The sequence below is a fragment of the Erinaceus europaeus genome, chromosome 5, assembly GCF_950295315.1.
Source record: "Erinaceus europaeus chromosome 5, mEriEur2.1, whole genome shotgun sequence".
Taxonomy (NCBI): domain Eukaryota; kingdom Metazoa; phylum Chordata; class Mammalia; order Eulipotyphla; family Erinaceidae; genus Erinaceus; species Erinaceus europaeus.
In genome coordinates this window covers 125,346,246-125,363,710 of record NC_080166.1, presented here as the reverse complement: position 1 = coordinate 125,363,710, position 17,465 = coordinate 125,346,246, and the positions used below count along the sequence as shown (strand labels likewise).

Sequence of the window (17,465 nt, the reverse complement as noted above, 5' to 3'; positions counted from 1 at the left end):
AATGAGCTATTTAACCTTTGCAAAAGGTTATGCTTAGCTGAGTAAAGGAACAGATTAAAGAAAAATCTGACACGTGAGAATTCCATCCTAAAGTAGCAGTGGCAGTTCAAAACATTCACCCATAGCTGGCCAGTGAACCTCAAATGCTTTCTGGAATATGCCGGGGCATAAATAATAAACTGCCAAGCAGATCAGGAGACGGCCCTAAGATCTCAAACCACACAAACCACACAGCGCCCTGCCAGCTATCAGGATCGGCCATTAGCATCAATCCCTCACTCTTTCGGGCCTGTGCGTTGGGTCTAAAGGAGCCTCACTCGCTCTTTATCTGCACTATGCACAGCTGCAGAATCGAACTCTCTGGCCCCTTCCCCTTACTCTTCCAGCTACAACCTTAACCTGTCATCGGCTCATTCTTAGTCTCACATCTTGCCCTACACTGCAACCTCCAGACTTGCCTTTCCTAACCACAAAGCTAGTTTAACATTACTGCCAAGCTTCTAAAACTCTTCTAAGGCACTCAATGCTCCTCTTCACACAGACCTTTGATTTGAAGGGATCTGAATTTCTCTTGTTGTCCAGTCCACTACAACACAATGGTTTTCCATATCCTCCAGCTGTGCCCAGTACACCAGGGGCACATCTTAAAAGGGGGGGAAAAAATCACCTCTTCCAAGTTCCCTTAAATTCTCCTTTAAATAAAGTTTAAATACACTTACTGCAATGAAATCCATCTTCAATTCAATCACTTTACTTAAATCAGGAAGTGCTGCTTTTAATTTGCCCATAGCTAAAAAGACAGTAGCTCTCCGATAGTAAGCAATATAGTTATCAGGGTCACCATCTGGAAATTAAGATAATAATTATCAGGTTTTGGAGCTGCTAAAGAAAAGAAGAAGAAGAAGAAGAAAGTATATAACAGTGAAAGTATATCACATGGCCTAAACAATGTATTTATTATCTGGTCCTTCAGAGAAAAGTTTATCAACCTCTCGTCTAGAATAGTAAACATATTCAATGTGTAAATTGCTTTTCATTTGTTTGTTTGTACCAGAGCACTGCTCAGCTCTGGGTTATGGTGTTGTGGGGAATTGAACCTGGGACCTGCAAGCCTCAGGCATGAGAGTGTTTGCATAACCATTCTGCTATCTCTCCTGCCCCAACATGTAAGTTTTTTCAGTGCGCGATTTAGTGTTTGTCTTTGCTGAAATTCTCTCTAAGTGGAGGAGTGATTAAGAATGTAGACAGTACATAGACTTGTTCTCAGGATTTCAGACAATTACAGACTTCCCATTAAATACTGTGTATCACAGCTCCCTAAGAAATCCCAACTGAAACAGCAGTGAAGAAAGAGAGAAAAAAAATAAGAGAAAGAAGGAAAACTTAAATGTCAGTGAGACTAAGGAAGTCACCAGATTTAGAAGCAAGTTTGTTTGTTTTCTGAACTAATTCCACTCTGCTTAGAACCCTACAAAGTGGTCTGGGGAAAAGACTGAACTCAACTGAAATTAAGGCTAGCACTGCCAAACACTTAGAGTTGTTCTGTTTGTTTTGTTTTTATGAAGGAGGAGTATGTGTATATCAAGACACTAATGATCTCGACCCATCACATCATCTTTGAAAAGTAAGTATTTATGCACCACACACAAGTGTTCACTATGTAAGATGCACAGTTAAAACTCCCCTAAGATATCCAACCCTGAAGGGCTGATAATCTGAAAAGCATTACAACATGGGAATTTAGATGGTAGGGTACTATACAGTCATTCAAAATCGTGGTTTTTCAACAACTGTAACACTAGAACTGTTTCTGGTGAGCGGAGCAGTATCATTAAAAATACACCAGTACCAGCCCAGAGGGATAAAGAATAGGCAAGCTACCAAGGGAGGGAATTAGATGTGGAGTTCTGGTGGTGGGAATCGTGTGGAAATGTACCCCTTATCCTATAGTCTTGCCAATATTTCCATTTCATAAATAAAAATTTAAAAAAAAAAAATATATATATCAGTTCATTAACCTCTAGGCTGACTTGTCACCCTTAACCATCCCCAGTAAACATGGGAATATACATATTAATAAAAAAGAAATTAATGAGAAGTATCATTATCAAAAAGTACTATGTCAAAAGTTTGTGCAGTGACTCAGGAAGCCTTTTCCAATCTCACTTAGAATCTGTTTCTTCGGGTCACCTCATTTTTCACACTTCCAGTGGCTAGATTAAAAGGTGCAGTGATGGTCGCTCCTATAAACAGATCTCCATGTAACGACAGCCTACAGAGTGGAAAAATTCTGACCAACACTGTGACCCCCCCCCCAAAGCAGACCTAACATAATAATTAGAATTTACTAAGATGACCACTAGTATCTTGCTTCTGAGATACAAACCTACTGCAGCATGAAACTGAGATAAAGCATCAGCGAGCTGTCCAGCTGCAAGTAACTTCTTGCCCAGTTCAAGGTGTTTGTCGACATCTGCATTGACTCCACATTCAGCACCTAAGAACATAATAAATTAATTTTCCATGAACCAAGGTTTAATTCTAACTAGTAAACTGTTAATGTCGGGAGTCAGGCAGTAGCACAGAGGATTAAGTGCAAGTGGTGCAAAGCGCAAAGACCCACGGGAAGATCCCGGTTAGAGCCCCCAGCTCCCCATCTGCAGGGGAGTCACTTCACAAGTGGTGAAGCAGGTCTGCAGGTGTCTATCTTTCTCCCCCCCCCCCGTCTGTTTTCCCCTCTTCTCTCCATTTCTCTCTGTCCTATCCAACAACAACGACATCAATAACAATAATAACTACAACAATAAAACAAGGGCAAATAAAAGGGAATAAATATTAAAAAAAAAAGAAAGTAAAAAAAACTGTTAAATGTATAGTTATTTGCCTTAACCATCGAATCAGATGAGAAAAGTGATACAAACAATGCTCTTTATTTTATAGAACATAAGCAGCCAAGGAAAGTGCTAATTTCTAAGTTTGTCATTTTAAATAGTCTGTGACATTATACAACCCTACCACTCCTGGTAGCCATTTTCCTTTTTTTTTTAATTAGTCATTTAATAATGATTATCAAGATTGTAAGATAAGAAGGGTACAACTGTATATAGTTCCCACCACCACAGTTCTGTAGCCCATCCCCTCCACTGGAAAGTTCCCTATTCTTTATCCCTCTGGGAGCATGGATGCAGGGTCATTATGGGGTAACAGATGGTGGGAGTTCTGGCTTCTGTAATTGCTTCTCTACTGAACATGGATGTTGACAGGTGGATCCATACCCCCAGCGTGTTCCTTTTTTTCTAATATTTATTTATTTATTTATTTATTCCTTTTTGTTGCCCTTGTTGTTTTATTGTTGTAGTTATTATTGTAGTTATTAGTTATTATATATTGTTATTGTTTTATTGTTGTAGTTATTATCATTGTTGGATAGGACAGAGAGAAATGGAGAGAGGAGGGGAAGACAGAGGGGGGAGAGAAAGACAGACACCTGCAGACCTGCTTTACTGCCTGTGAAGCGACTCCCCTGCAGGTGGGGAGCCGGAGGCTCCAAGAGGGATCCTTACGCCGGTCCTTGAGCTTTGCACCATGTGCACTTAACCCACTGCACTACTGCCCGACTCCCCTCTTTAAAAAAAAAATTCCTATATTGGGGGCCTAACGGTTTACAGTCAACAGTGAAATGCAACAGTTTGTACCTGCATAACATTTCCACATAACAATACAACCCCACTAGGTCCTCCTCTGCCATCATGTCCCAGGACCTGAACCCTCCCCCCCACTCCAGCCCAGCCTGTTTCTATCTTGCCCTAGTGGAATAGGTCTCTGGAGAGGTGAGGTTCCAGGACACATTGGTAAGGTCATCTGCCCAGGGAAGTCAGAATGGTATCATGGTAGCGTCTGCAACTTGGTGGCTGAAAGGCAGCAAGATATAAAGCAGGACAAAATGTTTAATAAACAGGAACCTGAAGGCAAGAATAGAGCAGATGGTACTAAGGGTCTTCATGTGGGAAGAAGCTAGGAAGCCTATTTTAGGCATATTCCAAGGGTCCCACGACTTTAGTAGTTTTTGCCTGGCCTGAGAGCTAACATGGAGGTGGGCTAAAAGTATTGTCTGAGAAGATGGTTTCAAAGTTGAGAATACAACTAGAAAGCCAGATCCGGGCAGAGAGTAGCTCCCAAACAGGAGGACAGTACACAAATACTGTTAACTGAAAACTCCATCATTCTGACCCTGACCCGGGGCCTATGTCTATTCATATTTAGCACAGAAGCCTGTGTAACCTCTGAGTCCCTGTCAGTCTGAGCTCACAGCCCACGGTCACAGCTGGGGACGTTCCAGGCTGCACTCATCTCAGGACCAGTCTTCCTCCAGTGCAGAGTAGGCTGACCCAGCCTCCCTTCAGAGAGTGGGGCAGTCTCCAGGTAGTCATTTTTCTTTCAGATAAAGGGTGAAAGACATGGAGAAAGACAGAGAGAGAAACAGAGAGATTGTGGCACCACTCCACCATTCATGAAGTCTCCCTGCATGTGGCTGTGGGTGCCCTACTGGGGGAGATACCCCCCAGGCCCCACGCAGCTCTGTGGAAGTTAGTCATCTCCCCGCTGAGCACCAGCACTTCTTCTGCAACTAGCCCATTAACAAGGAGGCCATGGTGTCTGCCCAGGAGAGGCAGACTGGGCCTCACCAAAGCTGGTCTGACTAAAGTGACAGCTGAGCGCCTAATCCACCTTGGAGTTTCCAGCAAGATACCTGGCGGGGGGTGGGGGAGGGGGCAGCACAGGAGTGTGCCAACACCTGACACACGTGAAGACTGAGTATACGGATCACCGTGACCTAGTCAGGAGCTGATCGTGCTTCCAGTGCTTCCACACGCACCACCACATCGCAGGACGCACTGCTCACCATCATGGCATCCCCAGGGCTTCTAGTCAAGGCAGCATTTCACAGAGCAGGAGGTACCACAATGTGCTCATGCCCCGAGATGTGCTCCTGCTCTCTACCCACACTCCACCACCCAGCAGGCCATGGGAAAATGGAATGACGGCACGGACTGAAACAAGCCCTTCACCAGCTCCTGTCTATGCTAGGCTTTCAGTGGCGGAGTATCATGCAGTGTGACGCTCCCCTCTAACCACTGTACATGGGTCCGGGAATCAGGAGGTGAGAATGGGAGGGGTTCCTCTCATTCTTACACAGAACAGTCTACTTGCTCAACAGTGATTTACAGTCCTCGCAACTTGAACTCTGGGGCCAAAGGAGAAATGCTCCCACAGGGGGAGACACAGTAAGCGTCCTGATGAACTAGAAGAAAGAGACGGCCACTTAGCCACTTTGCACTCTTTACGCCACTGGAAAGGAGAGGCCGACAACAACAAAAGCAAATCTGCTGTACAGAAAAGCTGGCCCTGACTTCCAAGCAGCGGCAGGCACTGAGGCTCCAGAATGGTGGTGCAGCAAGCTACACCTGCACTGGGGGAGTCTCCAGGACCCCGTAGCTCAAAGTTCATGTAAAATTATAAAGCGACTGAAGCCTCAAGAGCTGAGGACCAATCACAGACACAAGGGCTGGAATCACTGTTCATCTTCTCTTTGATTATTACACAGGCTTATTTTTATAGAAAAAAAAAAATAATCCGATTCTCACATTTCACGGGGTCTATATTTATGAACTCACCCACTCACCAAAATTCATTTGTAACCTCAAGTTAAGACTCCGGGTGCCTGGGAAGTCATCCGCAGACAGACGTGCAGAGCAGCCAAACCACGTGCACAAGCTCCCGTTTCAGTCAAACAAGGAGGAGACACTGCCTTCTTTTTTCAGCTCCTATGTTACAAACACCCTCTCCATGGCATGTCTCATTTCCCATGTTTTTGTGCCTTTTTGTGATTTCACTGTTTAAAATGGTCCCAAGCAGGGAGTCAGATGGTAGCACAATGGGTTAAGTGCACGTGCCGTGAGCTCAGGGACGAGCGTAAGAATCCTGGTTCGAGCCCCCAGCTCCCCACCTATAGGGGAGTCGCTTCACAAGCAGTGAAGCAGGTCTGCAGGTGTCTCTCTCTCTCCCGACCTTCCCCTCCTCTCTCCATTTCTCTCTGTCCTATCCAACAAAGACAACATCAACAACAACTACAAGCAGTGGCACAGCTGGTAGAGGGAGCATGTTACAGTATGTGAGGATCTGGGTTCAATCCCCCGGTCTCCTGTTACAGAGGGGAAGCTTCGCTAGCGGTGAAGCAGTGCTGCAGGTGTCTCTCCTCTCTCCCTCCATCACCCCGTCCCTCTCAGTTTCTGTCTCTATCCAACAAATAAGTAAATAAAGCCCTAGAGATCAGGCAGTCAAGAACTTGGTTGAGCGCACATATTACAATGTGCAAGGGCCCAGGTTCAAGCCCCTGGTCCCCACCTGCAGGGGGGAGACTTCACAAGCTGCAAAGCAGGGCTGTAAGTGTCTCTCTCCATCTCCCTCTCTATCTCCCACTTCCTTCTCAACTTCTGTCTCTATCCAATAAATAATAAAATATATGTTTAAAATAAATAAGGTCCTACTTAAAAAAAAAAAAAAAGCCAACTGCAGGCACCCGTCTAGAAAGCACATCTGCACACCCACTTTTATGTCCACACATTCTAAGCAGAGTCGGGCGCTCTTTCCATAAAGCTTACATTCTAGAGGAAAAAGACAAGAAAAAGTGATGCGTTCAGACAACACTAAGCTTTACTCAAAATATATATGAGGAGGTAAAGAGAGCATATAAACTGAGGAGAAAGTGCTTTTTCTGCAATGTGTCAAGGCAGGCCTCTCAGAAACAAGCATATTCACTTGAAGCCCTAAGAGAAGAGCTTTCCAAGCTGTGGAAACAGCAAGAATAAAGACCCTTAGTGAGAACAGGGCTCAGCCTTTGGAAGCAAAAGCAGCTGACATAGTGGGAGCCCAGAGGAGAGGAAACGAGATGAAAAGAGGGGTAAGCAAAAGCGAGGCACAGAAGTGAGGTTTTGCAGTATTGGTGGAGTGATATGATGACAATAGGAGAGAGATGAGGGGACAGAAACTATAAACACCTCTGCCGCTGTCAAGAGAAGCAAAAATACAGACCAGTGGCTGGCACGCGACATCAAAGCCTAATTTATGTTGGAAACACCACAGCATGTTGGAGAGGTGATGGCAGTGACCTAGCAGAGAACAACAATATGATGGTACAGAAAAGGAAACAATACCGCAAGCCGAGTATTTCCAGAAGGGAAGAGAACATGGAATCCAGGGCACAAGCACAGGGACTACTGGCAGGAACAGCGCTGCTGTACTCACCTTAATGTGAAAGCACAGCGGGCAGGGTGCAGATGCAGGGGCGCAGGGGCGCTCGGAGTGGAGAGGGAACCGCCTTGTGCGGCCTTTCACTTTCTCAGTAAATACAAGGTCTGGAAAGAAGTTCCAAATACTGATTTACTGGGGTCGGCGGTAGTGCAGCAGGTTAAGCACACATGGCGCCAAGTAAGGATGCTGGTTCAAGCCCCTGGCTCCCACCTGCAGGGGGGGTCGCTTCACAGGCAGTGAAGCAGGTCTGCAGGTGTCTGTCTTTCTCTCCCCCTCTCTGTCTTCCCCTGCTCTCTCCATTTCTCTCTGTCCTGTCCAACAACAACAACATCAATGGCAACAATAGCAGTAATGACAATAAGGGCAACAAAGTGGGAAAAATGGCCTCCAGGAGCAGTGGATTCATAGTGCAGCAATAACCTGGAGGCAAAAAAATTAATTAAAAAAAATTTTTTTAATATTGATTTATAAAATAGAGCACACAAAATGGGTTGAGTTTGCGCACATAGTACGAAGTGCAAGGTCCTGATCTGAGCCCGGCGCCCCACCTGCAGGGGAGTCGCTTCTGAAGAGTGAAGCAGGTCTGCAGGTGTCTCGCTTTCTCTCCCTCTCTACCTCCCCCTCCCCTTTCAATTTCCTTCTGTCCTATCCAATAAAGTGGAAAAACTTGGCCTCCAGGAGCAGTGGATTTGTAGTGCTGGCACCGAGCCCCAGCTACAACCCTGGAGGCAAAAAAGAAAAATGTGGAATCCTGGGAATAGTGGCAGCACTGGGTGTGCACCTAAGATGGAGATTATAAACTTAAACTGAAAGTCAGACCAGCTGGCAAGGTTGTTTTTCTTCCTCCTGACTCATTTCTGAGATTCCACAGATAACTGATCAAGTTAACACCTTTTGAAAATTTTGTTTATTAGTGAGAAAGATAAGAGGAGAGGGAAAGAACCAGCTATCACCCTGGTACATGTGCTGCTGGGGTTTGAACTCAGGACCTCATGCTTGAGAGTTCAGTGCTCTATCGACTGAGCCATCTCCCAGACCACTGATCAAGTTCAATTTAAGTGGTGCTGAATTTTACCAAATGAGTAAAAATCCAGGGCAAGAAAATTTAAGGATGTTTGTCCTGGAGTAACTCCAAGCAGGACCACTAATGTAAAAAGAGGAGAGGCGGGAAGAGGACTCGGCTACTTTGCACACACGGCCAGAGCCCCAACTTCCAGGAGACGTGTTCCATGCCAGAAGTATCAGCGTGCACCTCTGCTAATGGACCAAAAGAAATCAGGGGGCTGGGAAGTAGCGCAGCGGGTTAAGCGCACATGGCACAAAGTGCAAGGGCCTATAAGGATCTCGGTTGGTGCGCCCAGCTCCCCACCTGGAGGGAAGTCGCTTTGCAAGCAGTGAAGCAGGTCTCTTCCCCTTCTCTGTCTTCCCCTCCTCTCTCCATTTCTCTCTGTCCTATCCAACAATAACAGCAATAACAATAACAACCACAACAAGGGCAACAAAATGGGGAAAATAGCCTCCAGAAGCAGTGGATTCATAGTGCTGGCACAGAACCCCAGTGATAACCCTGGAGGCAAAAAAAAGAAAAAGAGAGAGAGAGAGAGGAAGAGGAAGAGGAAGAGGAAGAGGAAGGGGAAGGAAAGGAATCATCTCCTTAGATTACTGTTTATGCCCCAGGGTTACTGCTGGGGCTCCAGGCCTGCAAGGCTCCCCCATTCCCAGCAGCCATCTTTCTTTCACCCTTTTTCTTTTTCATAAAGGATGGCAGAGAGGGCGAGAAAGACAATGTGGAGGAGAGCCACCTACTGAAACTGGGGGCCCAGGGCTTAAACCTGGAACCCTGCGCTTGGTGATGTGTGTACTTGACTGGGTGAACTAGCAAGCTGGGCCTCACTAGAATGATTTCCGCAGTGGTTTTCCAAAGATGGAGGGATCTCTGGGAATCCAGGGGGTGGCTTAGTAGTACAGTACAGCACAGCACAGCACAGCACGTGACTTGCATGCGTGCATGAGGTCTGGGTTCAATTCCTAACATCACATTAAAAAATAAAATAAGGGAGTCGGGCGGTTAAGCGGGATAAGTGCTGGTGGCACAAAGCACAAGGACGGGCATGAGGACACATGTTCAAGCCCCCGGCTCCCCACCTGCCGGGGAGTCGCCTCATAAGTGGTGAAGCAGGTCTGCAGGTATCTCTCTTCCCCTCTCTGTCTTTCCCTCCTCTCTCCATTTCTCTCTATCTTATCCAACAACAACATCAATAACAACAACAATAATAACACAACAATAAAACAAGGGCAACAAAAGGGTACAAATAAATAAATATAAAAAATAAATAAATTAAAAAAAAGAAACTTTTAAAATAAATAAAATAAGACAAAGAAAGACAAATAGAACAGGGAGCTCGGAAACAGTTTACTTAGCAGAGTAAACACATGACCCTGTTCAAGGACCTGGATTAAAGCTCTGGATCACTACATGGGAGTACCTACAGCGGGAAGCTTCATGAGTGGCAGAACAGTTTTGTGGCATCTCTCCTCTCTCTCCCTCTGTCTCTGTCTCTCTCATCTCTCTCCCTCCATTCCTTCCTGTCTCTATCTATAAAAAAAAAAAAAAAAGGTAAGCACAGAGGCCCTACAATAACCCTGGTGACCAATACAATTTCTTAAAAAGTATGCTATCAGGAGTTGGGCGCCGGTTCGAGCCCCCAGCTCCCCACCTGCAGGGGAGTTGCTTCACAGGTGAAACAGGTCTGCAGGTGTCTATCTTTCTCCCCCCTCTGTCCTCCTCTCCTCTCTCCATTTCTGTCTTATCCAACAAGGACAACATCAATAACAACAATAATAACTACAACAATAAAACAACACGGGCAACAAAAGGGAAGAAATTAATTAATTTAAAAGTAGACTATCATAAATGGCAGAGCAGTGCCTTGGTCAGTTCTCTCTCACACACAGAAGAAAAAAAAAAGAACACTAATCTGTGATTAAATGTGTCAGTTCTTTTTTTTTTTTTTTTTTTTTTATTTAAGAAAGGATTAATTAACAAAACCATAGGGTAGGAGGGGTACAACTCCACACAATTCCCACCGCCCAATCTCCATATCCCACCCCCTTCCCCGATAGCTTTCCCATTCTCTATCCCTCTGGGAGCATGGACCCAGGGTCATTGAGGGTTGCAGAAGGTAGAAGGTCTGGCTTCTGTAATTGCTTCCTCGCTGAACATGGGCGTTGACTGGTCGGTCCATACTCCCAGTCTGCCTCTCTCTTTCCCTAGTAGGATGGGTCTCTGGGGAAGCTGAGCTCCAGGACACATTGGTGGTGTCTTCAATCCAGGGAAGTCTGGCCGGCATCCTGATGATACCTGGAACCTGGTGACTGAAAAGAGAGTTAACATACAAAGCCAAACAAATTGTTGTGCAATCATGGTAAATGTGTCAGTTCTAAAGACTAGGTAACCTGGAGTTCCCATGGTATCTCCATATAAATAAAGATTCACCGTGGAGCATTAATCCAAGGAGTACTCTGGCAGGAGAAATTAGATGTAGCCATAGTTAATCCATTCCAAATGGAGGAATAACGCCCCGCCAGAACACAGCCATCCATCGCCAACGCCCCGTCCCTCATTATCACAGCCACTGTGTTTCTGGGCGTCTGCTCTAAAATACTCACTCATCTAATGAATTGCAACTCCTGCTGCTCGCCAGTCCCAATCTTTCCTTTCTTTCTTTCTTTCTTTCTCTCTTTCTTTTTTTTTTTTTAGTATTTTACTTATTTGAAAGAGTCAGGAATTGAGAGGGAAAGGGGATACAGAAAAAGGGGGGGAGGGAGGGAGAAAGAAAAAGAGAGACAGAGACAACCAGTAGCACTGTTTCACTATTCATGAAATTTGCCCCCTGCAGGTGGGGACCAGGGCACTGAACCCAGGTGCACTCAACCCAGTCAGTCTGCCACCAGTCAGTCCCCACTATGCCCAAGCTTATTAAGAAAAGCTAAAATAGGGAGCCAGGCGGTAGCACAGCAGGTTACGTGCAGGGACCGGCAGAAGGATCCCGGTTCAAGCCCTCCGCTTCCCACCTACAGGGGCGTCACTTCACAAGTGGTGAAGCAGGTCTGCAGGTGTCTGTCTTTCTCTCCCCCCCCCCCCCGTCTTCCCCTCTTCTCTCCATTTCTCTCTGTCCTGTCCAACAATAATGACATAAACAACAATAAAAACAACAAAGGCAACAAAAAAGGGAATAAATAAATATAAAAAATAAAAATAGAGGGAGTTAGGCGGTAGCGTAACGGCTTAAGCGCACGTGGTACAAAGCGCAAGGACTAGAGTAAGGATCCCGGTTCGAGCCCCTGGCTCCCCACCTACAGGGGAGTCACTTCACAGGTGGTGAAGCAGGTCTGCAGGTGTCTATCTTTCTCTCCCCCTCTCTGTCTTCCCCTCCTCTCCCCATTACTCTCTTTCCTATCCAACAATGATAACATCAATAATATCTACAACAATAAAACAAGGGCAACGAAAGGGAATAAACAAATATTTTTTAAAACTTTTAAAAAATAAAATAAAAAAGAAAAGTTAAAATAAGTCAAGAAGCTATCTGTTAGTATACTCAATTTACATATATTGCTGAAAGTCAGTTTCTGCTACTTTCTCTCTTTCATAATTGAATAATGCCAAGAAAATCTTAGAGCAGATAAAACGCATTTAAGAGATTAGGTTTACAGAAGCATTATCACACTTTAATATTTACAGATTTTCAATTATTCTTTTCCCTGTGGCCAAAATAAGTGTTTTAGACATGTCAGTTCAATATGGAAGAAGAAGAAGGAAAAAAAAAAAAAAAAAAAAGCAACTGGGTGCAGATAGCATGTTAAGGAAGCAAAAAAGATAAAAAGGTTTGGTCTGCAGGTTATGTTACTACTCAAATCCCAAAACGGAGCAGACCATTAGCAAAGAATGAGAATAGCTCCTTTGTCTGTAACACGAGAACATGCCGCAGTGGCCACTGCTACAGTGCTCCTTCTACTCCAAAAATTCTATTCAACTACAACTTGGGCCTTTCCTCTTTCAAAAGTCTTTCTGAGAGGAGCTACTTTCAAGTCAGTTCAATTCATGAGAACATAATTTCTTTCGTTGGGATTAAGGCTGACTGGAAAATCGGGGGGGTGGGGGGGGTGGGGGGTGGAGAAGGAAATCTTCTTAAAAAGCACCAGGCCAGTGCAGCTACTGGGGACCCTCTTCACAGTGGGCAGGACTCTGCTTCCCATCGACTCTTCTAACACCCACCCCTCCTGTATTTGTTCTTACCCCTAGCCAAGCAGTTGCAGTGCTGCAGACTTCAATCTTTGCAGGAGGATTTGGAAGCTAAGCAACCCAGACACCATTGGTTCCAGCAAACAGGAGCTAAGTATTTGCTCATTTAAGTCAGAGGTTCTCCTCTTCATATTCCCACCACCAGAGTCTGGGACACAGCAGACACCTGACCAGCTCAAGAGATTTCATGGCACCATGGGCTCTCCAAGTATAGTCAGCAGAAATCTTTTCAGAAATGTCAGATTTCAGGCCCCGCTCAGACTGCCAGAAACACACCCTGGGAGTGGGGCCCAGCCCTGCTTCAAGCAGCCCTCCAAGTGACAACTGGATCCACACTGCAGTTGGCGAACAAAGCCTGTAGCCCACCTCCGTGCACAGCAGTACTGGTGCAGGAACACGCAGAAAATACTATTTCTTGGGGCCTACGTGGTGGTGCATCTGGTCGAGTGCACATGTTACAATGTGCAAGGACCCAGGTTCAAGCCCCCAGTCCCCACCTGCAGGGGGAAAGCTTCACCAGTGGTGAAGTAGGGCTGCAGCTGTCTGTCTGTCTCTCTCTCTCTCCCCTCCAGCCCATCACCCTTTTCCTTTCCCATTTCTGGATGTCTCTATCCAATAAATAAGTAAAGATAGGGGTTAAGCGCACATGGCGCAAAGCGCGAGGATGACCCAAGGATCCTGGTTTGAGCCCCCGGCTCCCCACCTGCAGGAGGTCTCTTCATAAGCGGTGAAGCAGGTCTGCAGGTGTCTGTCTTTCTCTTCTCTCTCTGTCTCCCCTCCTCTCTCGATTTTTCTCTGTCCTATCCAACGACATCAAAAACAACAACAATAATAACCACAATGATAAAACAACAAGGGCAACAAAAAGGGGAAAAAATAGTCTCTAGGAGCAGAGAATTCGTGGTGCAGGTACCACACTGAGCCCCAGCAATAACCCTGGAGGCAAATAAATAAATAAATAAGTAAATACCAAAAAAATTTTCTTAAAAAAATAGGAATTCTTCTCAGCTTGTCACCACTTAACAAAGGCTCACCTGAGGTGGTGACAATCTCCTACACAGGAGATTCCCTTTGAAATCAAACTGAGTTTGACCCGGGCTCTTAATGTCAGAGAACAGGGCTTCCATGTCTGAGGCCCAGGGGCCCCAGCTTCGACTCCTGGCACTGCCATATGCCAGTGCCCATATGTGCTCATTCAGTTCTCACACGCTGAAAAAGTCATAACCTTAAAGAAAGAAAAAAAGTTTTAACCAGTATTTAAGGAGGAGCTTAATTTGTGAACTTATCAGTTAAACTGCCGGACTCTCCGATCCCCCATCTGTGAAGCTGATATACTGTCACACAGCTCCACAAATGGGACGCAGCTTACAGAACGGTGCCAGCAGACAGCTGCTGCCAACAGACCTTCAACACACGGAGGATCGTTTCCTGCGCCCAGGCCCTGAGGCTTCCTGCCCGCGGGGGGCAGTGCCCCTCAAGAAGCCAGCCGCTGGCACACCTCTGAGAAGTGACTCCAGAGCCTCCTGCACAGACACTCGCCCCGTGGAAAACACCACAGGAGGCAACTGAAGCGCGGAACAGGTCTTCCAGAGCAAGGACTTCCAGAGCAAGGTGCTCCACGAGCGGGGAGGAAGGCAAACCGCAGGAAAACGTGCGCCATTTCAAATAAGAGGGGGGGGGGGGGGTCCTGCCAAGAGAAACACGCAACTTCCTCCTGAGAGGCCAAAGCAAAGCGGGAATGATAACTAGACACAAATACTGCACTGGGGGCAGGGTGTAGGGAGATGGCGTCAGAAGAACAAGAGTTGGAATGCATGTCCCACTTAAACAGGACAGTCACAGTTCAGTCTCCTACATTTTGGGGTAGGAGCAACTTCACTTGTCAAATTATTTTGCTCCCATGTGGCCAGGCCACATGTGCTGACATTTTGGTTCAAAAACGATTGTCCCCAAAAGAAGCACCCCCCCCCCCCGCCCCAACCAACTCTAAAACTAAAAGTCTGCTATGAATGAGATCTAAACACTGAAGAGGAAGAGAAAACACTAAGCAGAACCTGGACTGGAGTTGGTGTACTGCACCAAAGGAAAAGACTCTGGGGTGTGTGCGTGTGTGCGTGTGTGTGCGTGTGTGTGCTTGTGTGTGCACGTGTGTGTGCATGTGTGTGCGTGCGTGTGCGCGTGTGTGCATGCATGTGTGCGTGCGTGTGTGCGTGTGCGTGCGCGCGTGTGCGTGTGTGTGCGTGTGTGTTGGGGGGAGGCCAGGTCCTAGAAAAGGCTGACACAGGGCCTAGTGGGGAGTGTGCTGTTATGTTGGAAGCTGAGAAATGTTATGTATGTACAAACTATTGTATTTGCTGTCAACTGTGAAACGTTAATCCTCCAATAAAGAAAATTTTCAATTTGAAGGGTATTTCCAATTTGAAAAAAAGAATTTTTTTTTTTTTACAAATAAAAGACATGCAGGCAGGCAGGCAGGCAGGCAGGCCTGGGAGGTGGTACAGTGGGAAAGGCTCTCCCCAGCGTGATGTCCTGAGTGCTGTTCCAGGTAATCTGTGCCAGAATGACGTCCCGGCTCTCTTTTTCACACACGCTCTCATTGACAGATAGATATATAAATAAGACTTCTGGAAAACTATGCAGTGAAATATAAACACCTTATCATTGCCGACTGTTTGGAAAAGTAAAAGAGAATATGCAGTCCAGGAGGTGAGCAGTGGGTCGGCCAGGCACCAGACTCTCCAGCACGGGGTCCAGAGAGATCTCTTGGGGGCATGGCAGGAACCAGATGACGCCCTGCTTCTCTCCCCTCAAATACACGTTTCTTTTTCTTTTCTTTCTTCTTCTTCTTTGAATAAAAGAGGAGGAGGAGGAGGAAATGAAGAGGAAGAAGAAAGAGAAGAATAGTAGCAGCAGCAGCAGCAGCAGAACTGAAAGGGGGAGAAGAATAGTAAGCAAAGTGGAGGAGGAGGAGAGGAGCAGGAGGAGAGAAGTGGTGGAGGAGAGGAAGAAGAGCAGCACAAGCGGAGGAGGAGGAGGAGAGTAGCCGCAGCAGTGGAGGAGGAGGGGGTTTAAGGAGCGCAGAGAGAGGCGGAGCATCACTCCTGCTAGCGGATCTCCGGGGACCCAACTCTGAACCCCAAGCTTTGAGGGTCCAACCCTTGATCCACAACTGCCCCACGTCCCGTGGCCACAAAAACTGACTTCTCCGCCCCCCACTCCCCGCAATGGGCTTTTGGCCAGAAATGTTTCCCAACTTGGGCCGCTCCGACGAGCCCAATGTCCGCACAGCTCCCCGGGCCCCGGCCCCGCGCGCCCGGCCCGGCCTGCAGGTGCCCCTCCCTGGGGCGCCCCGCCAGCCTGCGCGGCCCCGCGTCCGGTCAAAACAACTTTTTCTTTTCCTCCTGGAAAACGGGGCCACGGGGAAGCCGGCCCGTCCCGGGAAGGCTGAGCCCCACGCCGGCGGGGGGTGCGGGGAAGGTGGCGGCAACCCCCTCCCCGGCTCCTCCGTGCCACCGGGGTGCACGCCCCGCGCGGGGCCGGGGGTCCCTGTCAACAGTCCAGAGCGTCCCCCTGCTCCGCCCGGCCAGACATGGCGCCCCCCCCCCCACAACAAAGTTCAAGGAAGCCACTTCTGCGGGCGCCACCGGGCGCCTCCCGCGACCAGCGAGGCTCCCCCGCGAGGTCAGGACCCCGCGGCCCGGGATCCCGGGGTCGCCCCCCAGAAAGGGGACCCCGGCGCCCCGCTCCCGCGCCAGCCCGCGAGTCCCCGCCAACCCGGAACCGAGCGGCGGCCCCCGCCCAGAGGCGGGCTCAGGCCGCGGCCCAGGCCCGGCCGGACGCGAGTCCCCGGGCTCCCGGCCCCGCGCCCCACACTCGCCCGCGGGCTCCGGCGGCGGGACGCGCGGCAGGGGTCCGCTCCGCCCGCACTCACCTTCGTACTGCAGGTCCACCAGCACCAGCAGGAAGGGGAACACCGAGCCCAGCCGGCGGGTCACGGCGCCGGGGGCCACCATGTCCGAGCGCGCGGGCGGTGAGGAGGCGCAAGGGTGCGGGGCCCAGCAGCCCCCGCCGGCTCCGGCTGCAGCCGCGCTCCCGCCGTCCGCTCCGCTTCAGGCCTCCGCGGCGGCTGGCGCCCGACACGAAGGAACGCGGGGGTGGGCGGGGCCCGGCATGGACTCCGCCTCCGCCGTGGCAGCTCACCAATCAGCGCCCTCCAGGCCGCTCTTCTACTGGGCTCGCCGGGATCGTGGTTCGCGCTGATTGGCTGCGGGGCCCGCCGCCCCGCCCCGCCTCTGATAGGGTAACGTGGAGGCACGGGACGCGGCTGCGTGCGCCGGCCGGGCAGCTGTCAGGGAGCTGCAAACCGCCGCGGCCGGCGCGGGGTCTGGAAGGCCGAGTCCGCATGCGCAGCCCGCCGAGGCCTTCCTGGGTCGGTCCCGCGGCGCCCGAGGAGGCGGCCGATTAGGGGTGTCCGGTCCGGCTCCAGGAAGTCGGGGGGACGGCTAACTCCCGTAGAAATGGAGAAGGGAGACCCTTCCCAACGCCTCAGTGAGGTGGACGCTTCCCGGAGCGTCTCGCCAGCAACACGGGCCGAACCGAAGAGCCACGATCCCCGATCCCGGAAGTGGGGCGAGGTGGCGGGGGGCCCAGCATTTCGGGGACCCCGCCTCTCCCCGACCGTCCGGGACACAGAACGTTTCTGGGAGGTTCTGAGAATAAGAAAGAAGCCGGTCTTTGGAGGCACCGAGGGCTCAAGAGCATGCAGGGTTCTCCAGAGACCATCACCCACCAGGAGAAAATCAAGGACTAGCTAGAACGGACCTTCCTGGCTTCTCCCTGGTCTGCAGAA

General features: G+C 48.8%; 1 protein-coding gene across 1 annotated transcript in view; it reads right to left on the bottom strand.

The window, feature by feature from the left end:
• Positions 1-17,019, bottom strand: part of DNAJC3 (DnaJ heat shock protein family (Hsp40) member C3) — a 37,957-nt gene extending 20,938 nt beyond the window's left edge. The window contains exons 1-3 of the mRNA XM_007526841.3: positions 16,548-17,019; positions 2,387-2,497; positions 720-844 (exon numbers count right to left, since the gene is read on the bottom strand). Coding sequence (XP_007526903.1) covers positions 720-844; positions 2,387-2,497; positions 16,548-16,629 — 318 coding nt within the window. The 5' untranslated portion in view covers positions 16,630-17,019. The remainder of the gene's footprint in view (positions 1-719; positions 845-2,386; positions 2,498-16,547) is intronic.
• Between the last annotated feature and the right edge of the window lie 446 nt (positions 17,020-17,465).